Raw genomic sequence first — 24,415 nt, forward strand, 5'->3', positions numbered from 1 at the left:
GTAGTTTCTTGTTTATTTATCCAGATGTTTCCCATTGCATGCCTCATGAGTGAAACGTAGTCAGCGATGGACATAAATGATGGGCATGCTTAATATATTTTTCTAATATTGCTCAGTATATGATTCTCTGACTTTGTGATCTGCAGGGATTGATTGATTCATGCTGAATTCATGTTCTCCTCAGTTCCTGTCTGATTTTTGATTGATTGATTCATGCTGAATTCATGTTCTCCTCAGTTCCTGTCTGATTTTTGACGAACATGTGATTGTGATTTTTACACAGATCCGGACCAGTTGGATATATGATGTTGACTGCGGCCAAGCGCTCCTTGCCTCTTCTGACCCAGTGAATTGAGCGCCGTGACTCCAGGAATACGTCCTGCTGTCAGTCACGAAGATTGCTCTTCATTCCTTATTCTGCCCAGTAATGAGACCTCTTGCTCTCAAGTTACAGCTGTGCAAAAATAGTTTGTGTTGAGCTTTATAGGTCAATGATGTGTGTTCTACAAACATATATATAGTCATATCTTATGGATGCAAAGTGTTTTACTGTATTTTAATTCCATTAAAACAGTGATGAAAGAGAACCGCGCGTTTGGTTTTATTTTACAGGTGAAATATGGTGACTAAATGCCATGATCAGCTGAAAAACATGTACACACATTTAACATGACTACATTCAGTGTCAAGTCTGTGCTTTTGGTTGTTTATTAAATAACCCATATAAAAGCAAATACAAACTAGTTATTTAAAAAATGATGAAATTTATTCAGATTTTACATCTTACAACCCCCAGCCCTTTGACCTACATGCACTTTTAAATTTGGAGATTGTGTCAGTAAATTATTACTTTTATCCCATGTCTCTTTAAATGTTTTTGTGCACATAAACATACACAAACAAATATTTATTAGATCCTGATTAACCCATATTTAGAGGGATGAATTGTTGGATCCTGTTTGTGGTTTGAAAAAAGAATGCGGTTACTTGAACCTCAGCATATAACTCTGTAGGTAGCAGGTCTATATTTTAGGGGCCTGTTTGGAGAGTAGAGGTTGACAGGGAGTCTTGTAAATTCCATCTCAACCATGTGTTTCACCATGAAATGTAATATTTATTAAAGGGACAAGGTTGAAAATAATTGATGGCTTCAGTTTTCAGTCTTCAGTTTTCCGAATTGCACAGAACCGTGCATGTTTACACTGACTGTTCCAAAAACAATGTAAAGTAGTGTTATGAAGGTTGACCGAAAATAATGTGTATTATGCCAACAGTAAAAATATGTCACACTCTGAAAGGCATGTGTTTTCAAATCACTGCAGCATAAAGGGTGGGTCGGGGTGATAGTAGCTGACTGTGTAAAGTGAGCTGCGGAGGACAGAAATTATTCAGATCCTCAACAAGATGGGGAAACATCACAAATAATTCACTTAGGGAGTTGAATAATAATGGTGGCACATAAAAGTGTGGCGCAACACACAACAAAAGGCGAGTTTCATCGTTTAAAATATGTGGAATGAGTTGCCGAAAATTTGTGGTAACGGCAAGCGCATTTGTGCATTGTGCACATATGACAAGATTTACCAACAAGGCAAAAATGCTTTTGTGAATCCAACAATTAGATGTCTTTAAGTTTCACTTGCGACCATTGGATGGCAGCAAAACGACTTTGCCGCATTAAGAAGAAGTAGCAGTGATCGAAGAAGAAGTAGCGGAAGTAGAAGTATCAGAAATAGAAACAGTCGTCGCTCGTTAGCAGTAATCACAAAAATGCAGTTGTGCTGCGTTTGCCGCGAACAAACACCGAAATACAGATGTCCGGCGTGTAAAGTACGATAGTAAGTCGATTTGTTAACCCTGTGTGAATGCAATCAGGCTCACATTCCATCTGTATTTAACAAACTGTGCGAAAACATAGCCCCACACTTGTGTGGGCTCTATTATGTTATCTTATTTACGGTTCTATATCGTTATGTCTTAAAACAGCTCAATGACAATTTACTGACGTTAATGTTAGCATACGTGACAAAAAAATCATTAATTTAACAATTTAGAATTCAGCATGGATCCTAGTTTATCAATGGCGACGGATTTGTTGACGGCCACGTTTCGGAATTTTTATTTATTTATTTATTTATTTATTTAAATGCGTAATCTCCCCCAAACAATATTATGTACATATATTCAATATTTCCACATTGTTATTGAACAAACTACCATGTAACCACATGGTACGGAGAGCCGCGTGGGTCAAAATTGTTGCGCATGACGTCACATGAAGAATTGCGATGTGTTTAGTCTTAATGTTTCGCGTAGTTTCCATCAGGATAAATTCGCTACGTCGACGAATAAAACGTATTAATAGCTAACTGCTGGATGTCTTGTATTTCCTGAGCTAATCACGTTGGTTTGTCTTTCTTTACAGTTGTTCACTTGTTTGTTACAAAAGACATAAAGGTAAATACATCTGTTATTTTTGTGTTGTTCCTAACAACCAGCAAATTGACAGGATTAAAAATATTCCTCTAATTAACCATCTCATGTCCTTTTGTCTCACTCCAGATGCTTGTGTTCCTCGTGACCAGCAAGCGCCCAATGAACCCACTGAAGTAGAAACTACAGCAGCTTTCAGGCCAGGTATGGCATTTCATATACTGTCTTGGCGTTTCTGGTTCACACACACACACACACACACATACACAAACACTACAAAAATCTTGTTGTACAAACTCTAAATTCCTCTTTAATGGCTCTGTAGAAGACTGGTCTTGTGAGGATCTTTTGGATGAAGATGACATCACTGACAAGGTGTCCGTAGAAAAACTCCAGCTTTTAGGTAGTGATCCAACATTCCCTTGACTCTATCAAATCAAGTGTATTTACTCATGCGTATACAAACATGAGTTCTGATTTAAGTCCAATTTATCTTTCAGGTCAGTCCAAAGAGCTGAGAGATGTGCTTTGCAACCCCCACCTGAGACAGCTATTGCGCACCATCGACAGTGCAGACAACAAATACAAAGCGATGAAATCTGCTATGCAGGAGCCTCTCTTTGTGGAATTTTCGGATCGGTGTTTGAAAATTGTAGAAAATGAAGCATTGACCACACATGAATCTGATGATGATTGTTAAATGAGTCTCATCATTTTGAGATTTTATATTTGGACTTGACTTAAGGTCATTATATTTTTAACAGTTATTTGTCTTATTAGGATGCAAAATGTGTATTCACTTCTTACCTATTACTGTTGATCCTGCAATCAGAGTTGCAGAGGTGCTGGAGCTATTCCAACTAACTTGGAGTGAAGGATGCTAAGTTAACGCTTCAGTACTATGTTGCCCACGAACATGTCTATAATGTTGAAATAAATGCAGACATACTTTCAAACTTCAACTGCCGTATTTAATTACTTTGAGTTGGTTCTGACATTGTTGATAAGAAATGGTAAAAGGAAAAAACAGTCATTTGGTTGTACCTTGGACATTTACTTTAACGAAGAAGCAATTTGAATATGGATATAATTCAAGTCGTACATTGATCCCTTGTCATAAGTGTCATAATGATCGAGGTTCACATTTCTGTGAAAACAAAGCGGGAGAAGGTCAAAACAAAAGGAAACTGTCAGATGCTCGAGGCCATCTCAGGAGGTTTAGTGTTGCATCATGTTGTACACAGAAGATAAAGCATTTAGAACCATTTTTTCAAAAGCTCAACTAAATATTAACAATACTCATGTGAAAAGATTTTTGGTTTGTTGTTTATGTGTTGACCTGAACAGACTACAGTCTATGTAGGATATTGAAAATACAAAAATGAAAAAAAGTACTTTACCTGGGTGTGTTAGTTCCCAGTTATGTATTTTCTTGTGAGAAGTATGACGGTTAAATGTGCAATATATGCTTCACATGTGCAAAACCTGCTCAATATTTTTCCTATTTGCATAAATTGACAGGAACAGACTCTGGTTAATGCCGTGCTCAAATGCACTCAAAACAGTCCAACACATAAATCAACTCCATAATCACACAGACAAATAAGATGATTGATTTTAAAAGGACACTTTTCTTTTGATCAGAAATTAAATGTTCCAAATGGCCAAAATTGAAACTGCAATCATTTGGTAAAGTTGATCTATTCTATTTAATTCAAGATTGTAACGTCTGCATGTGGTGTCATACCAAGAGAGCATCATTATAACCACAAATTGTAGTTACCACAACACCTTAAGTACCATTTCTTGTGTGTGGAGTTCATTTTCTCCACTTTTCAATATATGAAATAATGAAATTTGGAACAGTCTCCTAAGATGCAAAATTTGTCAACTAAACATGATGGACGTGATCTATTTGTTCCATTTACGTCATGTCACCTGCTTTCCAATATACGGTGACACAGCACAATGACTTTCCAGGTTCTGCTGCATTTATATACCATAATGCAATCAACTTTGGCATTTAAAAACAGTTCATTCATATTGTCACTTTAAAAAACACATTTAACAACACAGACAAGCCTGGTTTGTTTTCCTTTGTGAATGTGCAGCTGTTCTCCCTGAGCTGTCACCATAAAAATAATATTACACTTTGCTTTTCTGCACGCAGAGAATTTACAAAGTTTTCTCTAGTAGGATCTCATTGAACCCTGTCACGCCGCTCTTCATGCCCGGCTGTTGGTCGGCGTAGAGGAGCGGCGATCGCTGGCAGTGCAGCTTCACTGATCCCTAAGTGCCAAAGAAAAAGAAAAATCCATAATTGGCAAATAATTCACAGCAAATAATACATTAAAACAATGTGTGCAAAATGTTCCCTTACCCTTGGCTGAGCCCGTATAGAGGCAAGCTCTTCTGTGCACTGATTGGTCTCCACTTTATACTGCCCCCTCCTGGAGGGCAGGTTGAGTGTAGCCATCACAGACATCATTTTCTGCAAGCCCGTGGCCGTCAGGGACACGGTGATGGACGGGGCCGATGCCAGGGCCAGGCCCATGGGCCAACCTCGCACTGTGACTGGCTCCTGGATATTTGAGAGCTGCACCGAGCCTCGCTCCCTGATCACAGGGTTCAGTGGGGGCTCATCTTCTTCCGTGAGGTTCTTTCCATCATCCAGCTCTGCCTCAGCCAGGGACTTTAGAAGAACCTGAAAAATTTTTTTGAAAAGTTATCTACAGTAACACCTTTTTATATTTTTATTTAATAAAATCTACAATTCATTTAAGCATTTTTTGCAAGTTTAAAGGCTGTATTTACAAAAATTGCACTTGCAAGAAACCTTGATATGCTAATAATAGAAACCTTCAGAGTACAAGTACCTGAACTGTCTTAATTACTAGTGCCATACATTCAACAAAGTGTTTGCAACATTCCTCAGAAGCTCTAGTCCATATTTACCAAGGTAATGTCACAATGTGGCAGTAGATTTCTCGCTATGATCCCAATCTGGTATAGTTGTGTGTGAAAATCCAAGTCGGTCCGCAGTTTCTACATCAGGCACCAACAGCTAAGCCAGTGTTCAAAGTCTCTTAAATCTTTAACGTTTCTTACCTATTGTGAGGTTTTTGATTTGTCAAGAGTAAAAGCTAAACATCACCTCAGAGTGCACTTTATTTTGGGAGCAAAGGTGCTTTTGAAAATATGATTGTTTAGGAAACTCACAGTGAAAACAACGTGACTGACATCACACAGACAGGTTGTTCAGAAACACTAATTTTACAAATGTACTTGGAAAATTATTTCGTGTTTATATGGCACCAAAGTCAAAGTCAAAATTGAATTTCTTAGGGCCTCTCAGACATTTTCAGGAACACAATAATGGAACTCAAGTTAATATGAAATGCAAGTTGTGTGTATATGTTTTGTTTTGTTATTTCTTCAATTTTAACTGCTTTATTTAATTTTTTAAAACATCTTACCCTCCATGTCCTCCAAGTGTTCTGGATGACAGCAGCTGCCCTGTCCCACCTCCGGACCTTCCTCCTGATGAGCCATGACCGCACGGCTGCAGGAATAGGAAAGAAACAAACAAACAACTTTTTAACCCAGAAACCAGCGGCCCCGTTCTGCTTGTTTGAACAGCCGTAATCCCCCATTCAAAGGGAAGCATCAAAAGAACATGTCATTAAGAGTTAATCACATGAGCTTCCACGTTTGGAAACCTTCCAACGCTGCTCAGACCCAACCAGCTGGCTCCAGGTGATCAGACAGTGAGGTCAGACAGTGAGGCCACGGGTCTATTGCGTCACAGCGGCGCCTGGCCGGCCACTGGGAGTTTTACCTGCTTGGATGAGAGTAGCAGACCGCTGACGCTGGCGGCGTCTGCGGCGCTTGTGCCGCCGCCAGCAGCACTGGATGGCGAAGGCACATTTGGACAGGATCTTCTTCCTCTGACCCTCCAGCAAATCCAGCTGTAAACAAAAAGAGACGCCGTCAGCCAGGTACAGTGATGTAACCTGAGCTCTGATCTGACCTGAGCCAGACAAGAGCCGCTGGACTGGATTGAACTGGTAAATTAAAGTATTCACTACATATTTATTACATTAAATTTACAATGTGAGAATATCTGCATGTCAATACTGACCATTAACTGCGTGAGGAACACTTTTGTCTTTCCACAATGCACCCATGAGCTGCGTTTGTCACTGTCGCAGTCGGAGGGATTCAGGGCCTTGTTTCTTAATATGACGCTGAGCAGCTTCTCCACTGCTTGGCCAGGATCCCCTCCACTGTCAGCCTGCTCGTCTGAGACAAACAAGAAGAGATTGAAGGACTGGGTGCATGAGTTAGAGGAGAAAAAGCACCCCAGCAACATTTTAATCACGAGGCAGTGAAGGAGGTTTGGACAGGATGGCAGGCAGTGAAGCAGAAACCTTTGAAACTTGTGGAGCAGCGCAACAGAAATGAAAGAAAAATGGCACAGACATCATGTCTTGATTAGTGTCTTTAAAATGTTTGGGAATCAGGAAGCTTTCAGGAGTAGAGCACAGAGCCCTAATATTATAGGTGGCAAGTGAAAATGTAGTAGATAGTAGATATTGGTTGCAGCGACCACATTTCACTATGGTATAAGGCGTAAGTGAGAGCTGCTAGTATAACTGAACATAAGCATGCCAATGAGTTAAGATGAATTTTTGCCAAACACACAATATAAAAACAAATTTAGAAGTGAAAGCATAATGACATGCAGAGCTAGCAGGGCATGGTTCATGCTTTTACCTGTAAGCTTTACGAGAAGCTGCAGGGTTTTTTTTTGTTTTTTGTTAAGTCTTGTATTTATACACCAAGTGGAAAAGTCCCAGGAAGACTATAGAATTGAGGGTAGAGTTTATAAAGTAAGCTAATGACAGGAAGGAAGAAACCATCAGATCAAAAACAGGACGATTGGCCAAATTGAAGTGACTAACTAGAGCCCATATTATACAATGCTTACCAGGACGAATGGTTCCAGACTCAAAATTAGAATGTTTTGCAATTAGTCCGTATCGTTGCAAAAAGGCTTTGAAAGCAATCCTGCAGAACAGAAAATACAATTTAACTAAATGTTGAATAAATTACAACAAATAAAAAATAAAATTGATTTTTCAGACAATCCCAAAGAAGTTTGACCTTATTGGAAAGCCAGCAGCACTGATATGAATAGTCTCCACGATTCCACAGGCCTCAAGTTGCATGATGACCTGGGAAAAAAAACAAACATTAGAAGTTGTTCTCTGTGAAACACATCACTTCTTGTTGTTGACCTTACCTCGTCTTTTATGAAGGTCAGAGGCTTGCAGTTTGGGTTGGGCTTTATGCATCGAGTGTAGTGGGGCGTCGTGGTGTGGAGGATCTTCATCAGGCTCTCCAGAGAGTTCTGGAGTAAGACAGTGACATCACAGACGTCACAACTCGGCAGGAACACACTTAAGATTTCAAGTGTGAAAACAGGCATATTTTGAATAAGTTTGAATTTAAAAAAATTTTATTTTATTTTTTATTTTTTCCATTCTCAGCCCAGCCCCCGCCAGTACCTTGAACTTTGACACCACAGTGACTTTACTGAGGCCTTTGGTGGTTGAGTTCTCTGCTCCACTGTCAGTGAAGATCTGGTGCAGCAGTGGGTTGTTGGAGTTCTGCAGCAGGCTGGTGAGCTCCAGGGGCACTGGGTCCTGCAGGTCAGACACCCTTAGATGAATATTCAACACGTGAACAATGTGGCTGTGGTCAGCAATGCTTGTGCCACTCTCCCTGCACAACCTTGTTCTTCTCCACCATCCCCTCTATCTGGTAGTTGACCTTGCCAGCGTAGTGGGCCACGGTGAAGTGCGGCTCCTTACTGAACTTGTCCCAGCTTATGTTGGGGTTCTGGCAGAGCTCCTTCTCCAGACGAACCCTAAATGCCTTTGGTTCAGAGGTCCGATTGAGACGACTTTCCTACAAAGAAATGCGCAACTAGTTGAAATTGTTGCGTCATTTAAGATAAACACGTTGCAGACATTTATTCAGTCTCTGTTTTCATTCTGAAAACTAGCAGCAGCGTACCTCATTGAGCAGGGAAAACACACTGAGAGGACTTCCCTCAATAAGATCCAGGCAGCTTTGATTATCTTGGTATTTGATAAAGGACCATTGAAGGCCCTCAGACACGTACTCCTCCTGGAAGAAGCAGTGAGAAACATGCATCATGCATATTGTAGCACAACACCAGCCTTCCTTGTGCACCCAGGCACCCCAATAATTTTATCAACAGGGGTTTTAAAGACCAAAAGGAAATGCCTGGGAAGGATGGCAAGGCTTAATTATAAAGCATAAGACTAAAAGATAACAACACAGATTGTCTCTAACCTGCTGCGCACGTAGATAATGAGCCACAAAATGCTGCTGCAGTTTTTCATTGGCGTAGTTGATGCACAGCTGCTCCAGATTATTAGTGTGGAAGCACTCAAAGCCGTACACGTCTAGAACTCCTGGAAGAGGGGACGAGGCGACAACCGTGAGCACATGGGAGCAGAATGTCAGGCGAAAATTCAGGGCCACTGAAGCGCTCACCTATGAAGTTGGTCCACGTGGATTTGTCGGCACATATGCTGTTGTTGATGAAGGTCACCAGCCATTCAAATAACCTGTCAGAAAAAGGTCAACACTCAGCAAGATGAGATACACAGGGTGTATAAAAGTAATTACACACAGACTGTCTTGCTGTTTACTGGTAACAGAGAAATGATGGTTTGACATTTGAGTGAAGATGAGCAGACTGGCATTCTTACTGGGCGTAGACGACCTTGGCTAGACAGTCTCTCCTGGTGCCGCACTCTGCCAGGGAACAGGGCTTGAGTACACTCTGCTTGCCCGCCTTCAACGTCCGAACACGTAAACACGTCTGAAGCTCCTCAGCAGGGACGCACAACAGCTCAGCAGCCCTCAGCAGGAAGTCTAAGAACAAACGGGATCAGAGTGGTGTTCATGTTGAAGGGTGATGTCACAGAGGTTATATTTTGATTTCAAAGAAAGCTTTTCTGATGCCGTTTCAAATAAAACCTATGGGAAAACACGTCAAAACATTCAAGACAACATGTACTGAGTAAATTGATCTGTTTGACTGAGGTGGTGCAAATATAATACCTCCAGATTCTTTATCTAGATGACAAGGTTGAGTGTCATCTGTAGAAGAGGAGAAATTCACATTTCCCAGCTGCAGGATTCCAGCTAAAATCTGTAATGTTAAAAAAAAACATTAAATTGAACAAATGCATTTACAAAAAGAATACAGAAAAATGTAGGGGAAAGTTGATTAATGCTGCCTTTTTAGAGTTTGTGAGCACAAAAAAATCTTAAATGATCTGTGATCAGATGTGTCCAGAGAAGGTTTTGTTTGTGTACTTCACCTTGAAAATCTGTCTTTGGTTTTCTGTGTTAATGCCCAGGTGAAACATTGCATCTAGAGTCTTGTCAAAACAGTCCTCTGGAAAACATAAAAAGCAGACCGGTTACAAAGTGGAATCACACAGCTGCGTGCTGAAAGATTTTCCAATTACAAGTCGAAAGTCTGCACCGACCCTCGATTGTTTTCTCAGGATTTGGCAGCCAGGTGAATCGCTGACCCCATGGCATCTTCCATTCTTTCCTCTGCTCAACTGTGGCCCCTTTCATCATCTGAAACACAGTGTACGGTCAGTGTCTACACTTAAATTATTATTATTATTATTATTATTATTATTATTATTATTATTATTATTCATTCATTTTAAAACAACCAATGGACCAAAGTTTACCAACCTGGTAAAAGATGTGGAAGTTTCTCTCGCTCGCTGGCTGGCAGGCAACCCGAGTCTTTTCTAGCAAATACGTCCGTACTGATGCTCCCACTAACAGCTGACACCTTTATTTAAGGGTAAAAATGTTTGAAAAATTTATTAGTTAGAGGCCAACCGACATGGATCCAATACCAATATATAAATGTATATATTTCTCCCATTTCCCAACATGCTGTGGAATTGATGTTTTGTTTGATGCTATTTAGGTGCGGAGGTTCTTAATTACTTAGTGGCTATATATAATGTGACAATGCATAGTGGAAAATATAGGAAATATATCACCATTGCCAAACTACCACCACTTTCAGCTTAATATACAGTAATACCAAGACACACATAACTGGAGAATATCAGTCAACGTTTTCAGCTCATCATCTTTGACCTCATATTGAAATGTGGAAGTTGAGTGCAACAGTTGTACCGGTCTAGCTGGAGCTGGATGTATTTTCCAAAGCGGCTGCTGTTGTTGTTCCGCAGTGTGCACGCATTGCCTAAATAGAGGGACAAACCGTGATAAGAGTGACTTTCCATTGGAGCTGATTTTCAACACTCAACAGGCACCAGCAGTCAGTTCACTTGCCGAAAGCTTCCATGATGGGGTTGGAGTCCAGCACCCTCCTCTCGATCCTGTCCACTGTGTCCTGACTGCGCTCCACGGAGGCGGAGGCGGCCACAGTGGCGTAGTACTTCATCAGACATCGAGACGTCCACGTCTGCTCAGAGACAAAACACGGCGGTCAGCCTTGATCCCATCAGCAAATCCTAGGCAACTGTTTTTTTTTTACGTAATGTATAATAGGTATAAATACACTTTTAGATTCACAACCAATTTTACGACAAGTCAAGTTTGTCTTATTTTTTCTATAAGACTACAGTGTTGGAGAAAAACACATTTGTTTAGATTAGGCGTTATATGCTCTCACTGATTACAAACGTGTTGCTATTTGCTGCAAAAATTAATTACAAGGGAAAAACTACCAGTAATTAGAAAAGAGAGACTGTCATCATTTCAGTTTCTGATCGCTAGCTGTGTTTATTCAAAACAAACCTTGCTTCACTTCCTCTGGCCAGAGCAGGGCTTTCCATCACTTAGCAAAGCAAATTAACTGGTTTGACAACAAAGTGCCAGCAAATAAATAACGTACAGGAAGCACTTGCAATGCTGTTGTCAGCAAACTCTCTAGCTTGTGGGCAAATAGGCATTATGAGTATTAAGGCATTGTATTATCCTATTACATTTAAGTTTATACAATTTTGATAAAGTTAAAAAAAAAACAACAACAGTTTGAATCTCTGTTGATCTGATCAGTTACATCTGAGTTTCTAAACAGGCTGTGTTGGTTTACCTTTCCTGCACCGCTCTCACCGCTAACCACCAACGACTGGTCAACTGGCTCAAGGTGGCCCTGAACATTCCTGTAGGCTTCCTCCGCCACAATAAAGATATGTGGTTTGAACTCCTGCAACCAGGGGTGTAAACACAGTTCTTTTACTATCCACCTGCTGCTGTATTAAAATAAAGAAAACGCATATGTAAGCTATTTTTAAAAACAGCAGGAAATGAACCATACCTGAGGCTGGGCAGCACAGTGGTACTCCTTCATCACGTCCAGCGTGTACAGGTCTGGGATTGGCTGGAACGGGTTGAGAGCCACCAAGGTGCATCCAGCATGAGTGTAAAACATCTTCATGCTGTATCTGGCCTGCAGACATTTCAGCACTACAAAAGAAAATACAGTAATTATGTCATTTAGGGCTGCAAAATATAAAAATGCTGCTTATCTGCCCTACTCCAATTCAGAAGGAATTTAAGCATTGCTTCCCTTCTGGAGGGACGTGTGAAGTCAAGTGTCGAGTTGACATTGTGAATTCTTTTTACTGTTGTATACTTTTTTTGCTTCATACTTTTACAATTGTATACAAAGACAGATTTATTTTGATGGGGAGCACTATGTATTTTTGCCATTTGGATTAGTATTTTAGATGATATATTGACTTAGTTAAATATTACTGAACCAATGTAATAAAAATAAAAAAAATTTAAAAAAAAAGGCTATGTAAATTGTAAAGTACAAAATATCAGGATGGTATGTAGGCTGTGCTAATTACAAAAGCGCACTGAATGGGGCCATGAGTCACTGTGTCACTATGGCTTGAAACCAGCTCACAGTAAGCCACACATTTTAACATACATTCCTTTGAAGGAGATGGACATGTAGTTTAGAATTACCAAAGAAAATCTTTGTTGAACTACTATACAGAGTGGTACAAACAGCAGACACTATTAGCAGCAAGACCCACAGTGCACTGTGTTTATGTTGTGTGTCACACAGCCCTCCGTTTTACCTGTTGTTGGGGTGACTGGGTTGACTTTGGTGAGGTCGTCGTAAGTGTGAAGATGGTTTTCATCGACGAGGAAGGCCGCAATGTCTTCCTCCTTCGAACCGTTTTGGGACGTCTGAGGAGAGTGAACTTCCTGACTGAATCCTCGAGCCTTTGTGACAAGAAGCAGGTCAGACACAAGATTCTGTCACTTCTGATTCATTGGTAGTTCGTCCTCGTGACATCACCCTCATCCTGATCATCATCAATACAGATTTTACAAAGAAATATTTTACTGCAATATACGGCATTCAGTGTACCATCTATTCACTCTTTGTGAGACAGTCTATGTCTGTGCTCTTCAGTCAATCCGCTCACTGGGGTGATGTTGGCACTGCATTTCATATTTATCACACACCATTTACAACAGCAACAGTGGCTACTGCCACATGTCTTGTGCAGGCCACAAGTCAGTGTCTCGTGTGCGCGTCATTTAATTGAAATCTCTGCAGAGAGACAAATACAGGTGTGATTTATCCTGCCAAGAACACAGTCTGGAACACCCTGCCTGACATCTGTCAACAGTCTGTGCTACTTAATTTGTGCAGACAGGATTATTCCAGTGGCAGGTTGCGTACATCCCATTATTCCATCTCACCTTCCAAACTATGCAGTTAGTTACAATCAGCACAAAGTAGTTTTCAGCCGTTCTTTTTCTTTCAAAGAATTTTGGCTTCAAAATCCTTCTTGTGATTCATTGATAGGGAGACTTGGCTCCCCTGGCCAGAGGCACAGCGTGCACGGGCTGTCCTCAAAGGACTTTGTCACTTTGAGGACTTTCCTGCCCTGGACCCTCTCGCCACAGTGCAGCTCACCGACATCCACATCAATCTCTTCCTTGTTGGTCGACATGTTTGTTGTGTTTTTGTTTGTTTTTTCCTCATGTGGTGCTTCTTCATGCAGGCTTCAACTCATTAGACTATTATGAACCACTGTCAGACTCTAAGATAGAAGCCCAAGACATTATTGCCATACTGTGATGAATTAATAACTCACTGCTACAAGGAAAAATAACAACTATAAAAGTGCAATATCTTTGAACTTACAAGAGTATTGATCAGATTAAATAGACTTCAGAATCAAAAGGATTTGCTGTCTCAAATTACTTTGTACTTTGGTGTAAATAATATAAGTATTAGCAGTAAAAGATAGACATCTATAGCTATATCACAGAGACTTATATTTCACTCTAATGTCACCGTTTGACACAATACGTAAGTGAAAGACTTGACTTGACTGTCCTGACGCGCTGCATGCTTTTGTTTTCTTTCACTTTCCTTGCACATCACGGCACGTCAGTAGATAGATGCGTGTCACGTCAGATTTAAACCAGCATTAGAAAGTATTGGTGTGAATTGTTGTCCGACGTGTGTGTGTGTGTGTGTGTGTGTGTGTGTGTGTGTGTGTGTGTGTGTGTGTGTGTGTGTGAGACTCACCGAAGCCCCTCCATGACTGAACTCTACCGCTGTTCCAACTTTTCGTCTGTTATCCGCAGAACTCATTGATTTACCTCAACATTTAGATCATAAAGTCAAAATATTGAATCTAGTTGAGAAAAAAAAACGTGTTAAGATCTCTCACAGACCAGTCGGCGTTGTTACGCTTTGGCTCCGTGCGGTGTTTTCCGTTGGCGACAGGAATTCCTCAAGGACGACTTCCCGTCCGTCCGAGCCTCTCCGACTGGCTGCTCGACTCCCCACCGCACACTCTTATTCCCGCCCTCATCCTGACGCAGCGCTTCACGGGTCCAGCTGCCCGTGAACTCCACCTTGCTTCTTAATTTGTAAAGCCGAGGTGGGTGTATGGTCACGGCTTATACGTATAAGCCCAATTGTCGAGAGGTACTCTTGCAACGGTCCGGTCACAGCGCCTTATCCGATGTGAAGTCTCAAATAGATGTTTAACTCGCATTTGAGCTTTTATTCATAATGTATACTCCACATCGGTTGCATGGCTTTATATGCATGGCTTATTTGAATTAATGTTATTTTTAGAGTCTGATTTCATTTTCGTAAAACATGTAAGGTGAGTGTTTGTACGTGTGGGCGTGTGTGTGTGTCTCATTCACAGACTACACAATAATGTGCCGCTAAAACGAAAAGTGTGCAAATATCCGTGTTGCCCTGAATGCAGCGTTCAAGGCAAATGCGGAAGTAAACGCAAGCGTTTTCCGGTTTGCGTCGCACTGCTGCTCGCACAGATCACCATGAAGTGGTGGTGTTTGTTAGTCAGTTCATTGTTGTAAATGTCCTCAATCATACCGAAGACCATCTTCAGTGAGTTACTTCTGACTAAATATGTGACTATGTCGATATTGTTATTTAATGCCGCGGAGGAAAGACGTGACTTCGCAGTCAGTGAATTAACCTGAATCACTGTCTTAATGTAATATGATGTAATATAATATAATATAATATAACATTACAGTTTACAATGTTTTATACGCAACCAGTTGTTGTCTTACACTTAATTGTTAATAGTCATCTATATGTATTATTGTGAAGTCGCGTGCAATTGGAGCATTACATTATACATTATTACATTACAACAGAAGTCGTTCTAATCTCATGTTTTAAAGGTTATTGTGTCCGATGCTTGTCGTTCGTTATTGTTTTGTTGTTGTCTCCGTAGAGCCATGTTGTTGTTTCTAAATGACTGCGTGTGTGTTTGCAGGCCATGTCTCAGAGGGAGCTCAAGGAGGCGTTTGTCAGCCACCTGAATGGAACCAGCCTGCAGGAAGTGGTCCTGGGCTCGTGTCTCGCCCCCTTATGTCTCCTCAGCCGAGGACTGATCCTCATCTTGCTTCATCAGACCAGAGCAGATACTGAGAGCCCACTCCCCCTGACTGCCCACCTCTTTCTGGACTTCTGCGTGCTCATCCTCCCGCTGGTCTTGTCGTGCACCATTCTGAGCAGCGTCCTCCAGCAGGTCATCGTCAGCGTCGCCGTCGCCGTCGCCGCCTTGTTCTGCTACATCAGAGCCTCCGCTCGGCATCCCGTCCGGACCGGCCCTTCATTTCTTCAGAGTCACATTGAAGCCCGGAGGGTTCCCTTCGTGACCACCTTCAGGGTGCTGGTCAACGTGAAGACGGCCATCAGCATCCTCGCCGTGGACTTCAGCGTCTTCCCGAGACGATACGCCAAGACGGAGACGTACGGCACCGGGGTGATGGACGTCGGGGTGGGCGCCTTTGTTTTCGCCAACGGCCTCGTCTGTCCGGAGGCTCGCCGGAAGAACGTCTCGGGATCCAAGACGAGTCACGTGATGAAGCAGCTCGTCTCCGTGTGGCCCCTGCTTGCCCTCGGCATGGCGAGGATGGCCAGCGTCAAGATGAGCGGCTACCAGGAGCACGTGACCGAATACGGCGTCCACTGGAATTTCTTTTTCACGCTCGCCATCGTCAGAGTCGTGGCATCTTCGCTGCTCGTCCTCGTACCGGTGAATTATTCCTGGGCCGTCGCCCTGCTGATCAGCAGCTGTTACCAGTTCACTCTGGAGACGTCGGGGCTGAAGGCCTTCTTGATGCACAACAACCACCGGGACCAGGATCTAATACACGCTAACAAAGAAGGAATATTCTCCGTTGTGGGCTACGTGGCCATCTACATGGCGGGGGTCCAGGTGGGCCTGCAGGTGATGCGGCCGCGCTGCGAGGTCAGAGAGTGGCTCGGAGCTCTGTCCAGCTTCTTGCTGGGGAGTTGCGTCCTGTACGGATGTCTGTGCCTGTGCCAGGCGCTGGTAGAGCCGGTGTCTCGCCGCATGGCCAACCTTCCCTTCTGCCTGTGGAGCGTCGCCCAGTCGCTGCTCCTGATGTCCCTCACTGGGATGGCCGACCTGGCTTTGCTGCTTTCAAAGAGAGCGTCGGGCTGTCGGCGTGTGCCGTCGTCATGGGATTTGTGCAAAGCAAAGTCGGGCGGCTCGAACCAACCGTTAGCTGACGTTGAGAGAACGTGTCTCGTTCAGGCCGTCAACAGGAACCAGCTGCTGTTCTTCCTGCTGGCCAACGTGCTGACGGGACTGACCAACGCCACAGTGGACACGCTGAGCTGCAGCCCTTCACTCTCTGTCGGCCTTTTGCTGTCGTACATGTTTGTAAACTGTTCTCTAGTTTACGTTTTGCACATCGGCAAAGTTACAGTGAAATTCTGGTAGAGTGACACCTCAGTCTGTACAGAAGGTATACATGATCCATGTTGTAAAGGTGTTTGTGTTAAGGGTTGAAAGTGTAACATCTGTAGATAAAAAGGAATGTGTTGTACAGTAACACAAACATTTTTGCCAATTAAAATGTACTTTTATGCATTAGATGACATATATATGTATATAGCTGTGTTCAATGCACTAAATGACTTTGTTTGATTGGTTGATCATGTTTGCTAATGATGTCAATAATCAGTCGAATGTGTTCTGTCCTATGGCCACACATGCAAAACTGGAAACGTCTCATTTTAATCACATGTGCCAATTCAAATTTTTACACACTTGCTCAATAATTACATTTTCTTATGGGACACACACACACACACACACACACACACCCCCCCCCCCGTCCCCCCTCTACTGGGGACCATTTGTTGTGTTTCATGTTGTTTGAACATGTTTGGGGAATGGTTTGTAAGTGCTATGAGAACTATATTAATAAAATGCATCATCATGTATGTATTTGAGTTGTGCATTCTGCTACACTGGACATGTTTGCACTCAAGTGTTTCTTTCTGATTTGAACACTTGTTCAGAAATAAATCTTCTTTGTTTTGTTCTTCACAAAGAAGAAACGTCTCTGAAATCATCACTGCGTGTTCTGTGTTTATAATGAGAACAACAAGTCTTGTTATATATTATGGAAGAATAATATTATTATTTCTTCCAGCAATAAAATGTATATCATTTGACGTGTTTGAATGACGTTATTTCTAACCTCGTAGCTCAATAGCGCCTCCTGGAGTTTACAAGCGACAACACATCAGCTCCACGTACGAGGGGCAAAGGTTAAAACAGTAATGCAGGTTCCGCCAGTGTAGCCCCCTCAACCTTACCTCCACTTGGCAATTTTTTTTGAAGGAATCTTAGTGGCGTGTAAGTAAAACCGCTGCTTGATCAGTTTATTTCGTCCGTGTGCTATTGTATGGTTCATACCGTAAACGTTCGCAATAGCCTCCAAGAAAAACGACAGCCGCTAAGTAGCTTTAGCGGGTTGACCGGTTGAACTTTACATTAGCCGTATAAAACTTGCTAACGTTAGCTCTAAAGGACAACGCTGCAAAATATTTGACAGTTATGTTCGTTAACTGCACTTGCACTGTAAGGGAGTTCGACGTCGCTTCGCCGTATTAGATTTAACAGTACTGTTTCTCAGATTATGGTATTGATACTGTTTGATCATGCTACAGCATATGCATACCCGGCATTCTCAATGCCCCAAATCATACCGGGCAAGTAAAATGAGCTAACAGGCTAATTCTTAACGTGCGGGTTTTTTTGTTGTTGTTGTTGTTGTTGTTGTTTTTTTCGTTTTGTTTTTTGCAGCATATAGTTTGACGCTAAAATTATGATTGCAAACAATCAGTTTAAACCAGAAACAGTCTGAGTAGCTTTGAATAGGTTAGATCAATTTAAGCACAGTGCGGTTTCCCTCCTCACAGCTGTCATTCCCCATGTTGTTTGCTAACTTAGCTAGTAAGATCTGTGTCAAAGAAACGGTGAAAAGCAACATCGATATTAATCTTTTTTCTTCTTTTTTTTACGTCAGAAAAATAATTGCCCACTTGGACATTTCTATTTCCTGGTTGTTATATATTTACTGCATGTTTATATAGAGATTTTTTAAATAAAAAAAAATCATATATGTTATACGGTGTGTGCCGTCGTTGGCTCGCACTGACCTACTATTAGCATTAGCTTAGTGTAGCTAGTGCTGGCATGAGCTCAGTGGGTCGTTTGTCACCTGCAGGCGAGCTGCACCTTAGACAAACTGGACAGAACCATGGCGCGTCTTGTAGCTGTTTGCAGAGAAGGGGACGAGGACTACCCATTCCTTGCAAGACAAATTCCCCTGTACATCGACGACTCTCTCACGGTAAATTACCTCCCCCCCAATCACCACACTGTAAATGCTTATGAACAACAGCACTGTTGCTAAGTGGCTAACTAACAGCTTTAAGCCGCTTTGGGTCATGTGTTCGCACTCTTCACCAGTTCTGATTGTATTTTTCCTCAGCAAAGGCTTCCATGTCGGTTACTTGTTTGTTTTCACTACCATACCTTTAGTGTCGACAACCTGTCGATAGGTTACTAATCGACGTACAGAACCGTTCATCTTCTGTTAAAGAAGATGAATCAGACCATGCGTTTCCTTATGAGATGGCACAGATCCAGTGTTTGTAATGCAGTTGAACAAGTGGTTTAAAAAGTGTAACTTTTTCACAAGACTGTCTGTGTGATGGGTTTGCACACAACTGCCCGATCACTGTAAATGAGCCTGTGGTTTAACGGTCACTGATCTGCGCTTGCTTTCAGATGGTGATGGAGTTCTCTGATGTTGTCATGAACGTCGGCAGCCATGAAACAAGCCCCTCTCACTGGAAGCAGTTTTGCGAGGCGAGTGGTCTGTGCACACGGTGGGCAGTAGCCTGCGTCTGTGTAGTCGGGGAAGCTGTGGCAGGTGTGTGAATATTTGTGTCTTCCTCATTCTGGCCTTTAGTTTCACTCCAAGTTGGAGCAGCACGACCTCAGCGTGGCCCTGACGGTGACGTCCCGGGAGGTCTGCGGTGTCCTGGCCCAGCTGGTGCCATGCGTGGGCTGCAGGCGCAGCGTGGAGCGCCTCTTCTCTCATTTGGTGGAATCTGGCAACCCGGCGCTGGAGCCCCTCGTTGTCAAAGCCCCCAACACGCTCTCTGTTGCCAAAGCCTGTCTGTCAGATGTCAAGAAGCTCTACACCCTCTTCTACGTCCACGGGTGAGAGACAGAAGAAATGATCTGCTTGTGTGTTACTGCAACACTCATGTTATTGTGGGGCATTAAGTGAAATAGATCAGTCACAGTATTTGTAGTAGAGTATTTATGCCACTGGCAGTGTTCATTGTGTTCCACGCTCACAGTGCTTTGGTGCTGTTCTGATACTGTTGGACATTTACGTTATTAAGTGCCTGTTGCTCTCCTCTTACATATGCTAGTGAAAGTGAACTAAAGTACATGCAACATATTTGATTGATTGCTCTAATCAACTCCTTTGTTTTGGTTTGTTTTGTCGTCCCCCCCCCCCCCCCCCAGGTCAAAGTTAAATGACATGATCAATGGCATTCCCAAGAGTAAAAAGAACAAGCGCTGCCAGCTGCACTCCTTGGACACACACAAACCCAAACCTCTGGGGTGAGCTGGGCCACCGCTTTTCTCTCGCAGTCAGACAGACGTGACAGACGTGGCTTTCTTCTCCTTCCTGTCACGGGTTCAGGGCGACTGGTGAAGAGCACAGTGGACGGGTTCTGCTTATTGATGTTGACACGAAGCAGTCAGCCCTCTTAAAAAGGCTGTAGAGGCGCTGAGTGTGAGGAGGTTTCATACAAACTTCATGCAAACTTCAGTGCCTTCCCACCAATTGTGAAAAGGCAGCATAATAAATAAAAGAAGAGAAACAGCTTAATACACCACAACTGAAGTGTGAAGTGTTGTGGTGTTCTTTATGGGAGCATAGCAGCGCGGCAGCGATCCTCAAGTCTGCTATGGTGCCAGTGAGGCTGATCCCGGTACAACTTGTGAACGCAGAAACCCAACACATTGCACTTGAACCCAGCAATTAAACCCTGTGTCCGTCCACAGTGTCGTGTTTTAATATTTCCTGCCTTGCCAGAAGTGTTTTCCAAACCATGACCACTTCTGAGAGTCAGAAACTCTGAAGTTTCAGGGCTCATAACTGCAGCTGGTCCTGCCTGCTTCCTGCACATATTGAAATGATGGTCTGCAGCTGGTCTGGCTTGACGATCCGTGCTTCCCCTCGGAGGATGAATGCCAACCTTCCCCCTGGCATTTCCCTTGCTGTTCTGAGTGTGCTTGTGCGTGCAGGGGGAGCTGGATGGACGTGTGGGAGGTTCTGTCGCAGGAGTGCAGGGACGAGGTCGTCCTCATCGACAGCGCCTGCCTGTTGGAGACGCTTGAGACGTACCTGCGGAAACACAGGTAGTGCATTGCTGTGACGGCTTCACGTCGCTCCACCTTTGCTTTGGAATGAAAACATCTAACCTGATTTGTCTGCTTGACAGGTTTTGCACAGATTGTAAGAACAAGGTGATGAGAGCGTACAACATTCTGGTGGGAGAGCTGGACTCCAGTAAAGAGAGAGGCTATTGTGCCGCATTGTATGAGGGATTGTGCTGCTGCCCCCACGAGCGCCACATCCACGTGTGCTGCGAGACCGACTTCATCGCTCACCTCCTGGGCCGGGCTGAGCCGGAGTTTGCAGGAGGCTACGAGTGAGTTTGAGCCCGACGCCACGCCTGCCGCCTGCCGCCTGCCGCCTGCAGATGGAGTTCCCCTCAGTGAAAGCCTTGCAGTGTTTTGCATGCACCTCTTCTTTCTCTTTTGCAGGCGGAGAGAGAGACACGCAAAGACAATTGACATAGCGCAAGAAGAAGTGCTCACGTGTCTGGGCATTCATCTCTACGAGCGCTTGCACAGAATCTGGCAGAAGCTCCGAGCAGAAGAGCAAACCTGGCAGCTGTTGTTTCACACGGGCATCGATGCACTACGGAAAAGCTTTGAGGTACCGAGATTCCAGGCCGGCTCGTGCACAGCAGATCCTTTGTTTATAATAACGTATCAAGCGAGTAAAAATGGCAAAGGCTTGACTGCGCTGCGTCTGTCAACTGTGTGCGGTCAGATGGCGGTGGAGAAGATGCAGGGGATCAGCCGGCTGGAGCAGTTTGTGGAGGCACTGTCTGAGGAGGAGAGGGCCAAAGAGCTCAAGCAGGAGAAAAAGAGGCAAAAGCGGAAAAACCGGCGCAAAAACAAGTGTGGCTTTGATTCGTGTGAGCAGGAGGCCGAGGACAAGGAGAAAACCCTGGACCAGGTAACTTCCTGGGCACACATGAAGTCCCGCCCCCTTCACTCCTCCCTTCTGCAACACTGAGAGGTTTCTCCTGACTTGGGTTGTGTGCCGCAGGGTTCTACTGAATCTGTGGCCTCGTGCAAGGCCTGTGTGGGTCATGAGGAGGAGGAGGAGGAGGGGGAGGGAGAGGAGGAGGAGGAGGAAGAGGCCAGATGTGACGACGGCGCTGCCATAAACCCAGGCACTTCCTGTAGGTGCGAAAACAACAGCAAGCAAGGTAAAACCAACGGCGACTTCTTCAAATAGTCGGCTGGGCCACGGAATTCACAGCCTCCCACCAGCTGGAGAAGCAGCACTGAACTTTCTCCCCCCCCCGCCAGATTTGTGTCCTCACAACAACGGCAGCGACTGCGGCTACTCCTCCAGCATGGAGGGCAGCGAGATGGGGTCGCGGGAAGGTTCCGACGTGGCCTGCTCCGAGGGAATATGCAACCACGACGAAGCAGGTGGGTTTCCAGAGGCTCGACCCGCTTCCGGTGCTCGGACCTCGACCCGCCGGGTCTCATGCGGTCGCACGCTCGTATCCCCCGCCCAGAGCCGTTCCTCAGTGTGGCCGTGTTTGCTTTGCGCAGGAGACGACTCGCACGCCGCTCAGTGCGCCGCCGACCAGGAGGAGGACGGCACGGACAGCTGCGTAGACTGCTGGCCCCACTCTGAAGGAAAGGTTCAATGCAAGAGCAAAAAGAAGAAAAGAAAAGGCCACAATGTGTGCGGCAGCCAGGTGAGCGAGCGGACCCAAAGTCCGGCTGTGTGTGCGGAGCGTTCTGAGTGGTTTGACCGACTGGCTGCGTTTTCCACAGGCAACCAAAGGCAAAGGCTGCGCGCCAGAGGGGAAGGCGTCGGCCCGCCGCTCGCCGTCACCGCACACGTGCCAAAGCAAAGGCGTCTCGTCCTCTTCTCCGTGCGGCGGCACGCCTGCCAGCAGTGCACTCCTGCTGCCGTGGACGGTTGATGAGAAGACCTGCAGCCATCCCACGGCAGCGCCAGACACAAGCGTCAGCCTTGTGGAGCTTCTGGTGAGTCCCAAATCCAAAGAGCCATTAGAATTAAGAAAGAATCATTTTTCATATGCATATTTTCTTTGACAGGATTGAATGCGTTTCTTCTTGTATTTGATTCTCAGTCTTAATTCTCAGTTTTGTTTCTTGTAATTAACGCCTATAATTAAGTAATAAGAAACAAAGCTTTCTTCAGTTATCCTCCAAAACAGAACGATATTCTCCATCAGTCCCATGCTTTCGGTAAGGTTCAGTAATGAATTAAAGGTCCCATTTAACTTCAGATTATATCATATATATTATATGATATCAAGATTGTGTGTTTTGGTGCACACTTCACATGAAATGGAACAGGCAGAAGTGCAGGATGGACTCTCGTTAATCCTGGACAGTTACTGTAGCTGACGAGAGACAAACATGACTTTAGTACTTTTGAAATATACGTGCCTTTAAAACCTTTAGAAAGCTCATATAGATGTGGATATAGAGATAGATAGATAGATAGATATGGAGGAAATAATGTTGGTTTTTTTTTTTTTTTTTTGCTACTATCGATATTGGCACACCAACGATCATCGTCTCCATCTCTGGTTCCCCTATTAACAGTTGAACCCCTATTAACAGTTGAATGATGTGCTGTTGGAATTCCCCTGATTAAAACGGCGTCTTGACTTGTGCTCCTCACACAGGATGACTCAGAAGTGACCTCGGATGAAGAAAACTGTCTGACACAGGACGAGATCCAGGCCTTCTTGGCAAGCAACCAGTCCTTCTACAGCAAGCGCCACCACTACCGACAGCTCCTCAGAGAGAAGTTCACCAACTACTGCCGCTCCACTGGGAGGAGCGAGGCAGTCGAGTGGTTTTCCGCCACCAGTGTCAACTGAAACACAACTGGGAAACACTCGTGATCGCTGCTGCCGTGTCGCTGCAGAGGAAAATCACTCTGTCGTCGTGTTCACTCAATTTGTTTCCCCCTTTGAAATGTTTGCTTTCTCTCCGTCTCCCTCGCACTTTTACACTTCCCTCTGTCCTTCCCCTCACCTGTAGCCGTTCTCTTTGACCGAGCCTGCTGCTTGTAGTTGCTCTGCCGTAGGGTCGTAGGTCAGCAGGCACGCGGATGAATCAAGCTTTGCCAGCTGTGACAGTGGGAATACATTTTAGGAGTCTTATTTTATGTCCTTTGTTTTTGCTAATTTTTCTATGTCTGTCATTGGTGACACTTCAATGTAGTGGTGAAGGTTGTTGCATTAAATGTGTACAGAAATTCAAACTAATGAAAGTTTTACAGAGAACAGGCATCCATTTCTAAAAAGAGTGAAAAAATGAATTGGATGTGTTGTTAAAATGCAATGTGCAAAATTTACTAAATAAAGACTATTTATTAATATGCAAAATGCCTGCTTTGTCTCGAGTCTTTTATGAAGACAATGTAGTGGGCCTTTACCTCGTTCATCTTTTCATTTCCCAGCCTGATCATAGTAACAGCCCGTAGACCACTCAGACATGTCAATACATGGAACTGTCTATCCATCAGGTAACGTTGCACTTCTGTTTTCCAAGGAAACGTTCCTATTGCAACATGCTTCCAGTAGGGGGCGCTAAGCAGCCGCGCACGGAGAGCAGCACGGGCTCCGGTGCGCAGAAGT

The 24,415-nt window shown here is 43.9% G+C and overlaps 4 protein-coding genes across 5 annotated transcripts; 3 read left to right on the plus strand and 1 right to left on the minus strand.

Annotated features, from left to right (window-relative positions):
• Window positions 1-1,680: 1,680 nt before the first annotated feature.
• Window positions 1,681-3,395, plus strand: znhit3 (zinc finger, HIT-type containing 3). The gene is made up of 5 exons (XM_076020154.1): window positions 1,681-1,838; window positions 2,426-2,457; window positions 2,563-2,637; window positions 2,759-2,836; window positions 2,934-3,395. Exons 1-5 carry the CDS (start codon window positions 1,771-1,773, stop codon window positions 3,131-3,133), a joined length of 453 nt encoding a protein of 150 aa, XP_075876269.1. The 5' UTR covers window positions 1,681-1,770; the 3' UTR covers window positions 3,134-3,395.
• Window positions 3,383-14,306, minus strand: myo19 (myosin XIX). Its single transcript, XM_076020153.1, has 24 exons — window positions 14,105-14,306; window positions 12,633-12,780; window positions 11,858-12,006; window positions 11,633-11,746; window positions 10,867-10,999; window positions 10,708-10,777; window positions 10,249-10,351; window positions 10,029-10,125; window positions 9,858-9,934; window positions 9,595-9,685; window positions 9,240-9,405; window positions 9,022-9,095; window positions 8,818-8,939; window positions 8,515-8,628; window positions 8,230-8,406; window positions 8,004-8,141; window positions 7,739-7,846; window positions 7,600-7,670; window positions 7,424-7,503; window positions 6,575-6,735; window positions 6,272-6,401; window positions 5,910-5,995; window positions 4,814-5,137; window positions 3,383-4,722 (listed from the first exon to the last, which is right to left on the minus strand). Exons 1-24 carry the CDS (start codon window positions 14,168-14,170, stop codon window positions 4,609-4,611), a joined length of 2,913 nt encoding a protein of 970 aa, XP_075876268.1. The 5' UTR covers window positions 14,171-14,306; the 3' UTR covers window positions 3,383-4,608.
• Window positions 14,307-14,342: 36 nt separating this feature from the next.
• Window positions 14,343-17,560, plus strand: pigw (phosphatidylinositol glycan anchor biosynthesis, class W). 2 transcript variants are annotated; one of them, XM_076020150.1, is made up of 2 exons: window positions 14,343-14,462; window positions 15,342-17,560. In XM_076020150.1, the coding sequence occupies exon 2, from the start codon at window positions 15,345-15,347 to the stop codon at window positions 16,818-16,820; it is 1,476 nt and encodes a 491-aa protein (XP_075876265.1). In that variant the 5' UTR covers window positions 14,343-14,462; window positions 15,342-15,344; the 3' UTR covers window positions 16,821-17,560. The 2 variants fall into 2 exon arrangements, with proteins under 2 accessions (XP_075876265.1, XP_075876264.1); XM_076020149.1 differs by lacking the exon at window positions 14,343-14,462 and adding an exon at window positions 14,803-14,944.
• An 80-nt stretch (window positions 17,561-17,640) lies between these two features.
• ggnbp2 (gametogenetin binding protein 2) lies at window positions 17,641-24,165 on the plus strand. Its single transcript, XM_076020147.1, has 14 exons — window positions 17,641-17,744; window positions 18,619-18,744; window positions 19,185-19,265; window positions 19,369-19,622; window positions 19,938-20,036; window positions 20,727-20,840; window positions 20,924-21,133; window positions 21,249-21,423; window positions 21,541-21,729; window positions 21,823-21,985; window positions 22,089-22,214; window positions 22,341-22,489; window positions 22,569-22,784; window positions 23,456-24,165. Exons 2-14 carry the CDS (start codon window positions 18,652-18,654, stop codon window positions 23,651-23,653), a joined length of 2,067 nt encoding a protein of 688 aa, XP_075876262.1. The 5' UTR covers window positions 17,641-17,744; window positions 18,619-18,651; the 3' UTR covers window positions 23,654-24,165.
• The last annotated feature ends 250 nt before the right edge of the window (window positions 24,166-24,415 follow it).

This window comes from Nelusetta ayraudi, unplaced genomic scaffold (assembly GCF_046127955.1).
Source record: "Nelusetta ayraudi isolate G7.1 ecotype Tasmania unplaced genomic scaffold, CSIRO-AGI_Nayr_v1 ptg000011l, whole genome shotgun sequence".
NCBI classification, from domain to species: domain Eukaryota; kingdom Metazoa; phylum Chordata; class Actinopteri; order Tetraodontiformes; family Monacanthidae; genus Nelusetta; species Nelusetta ayraudi.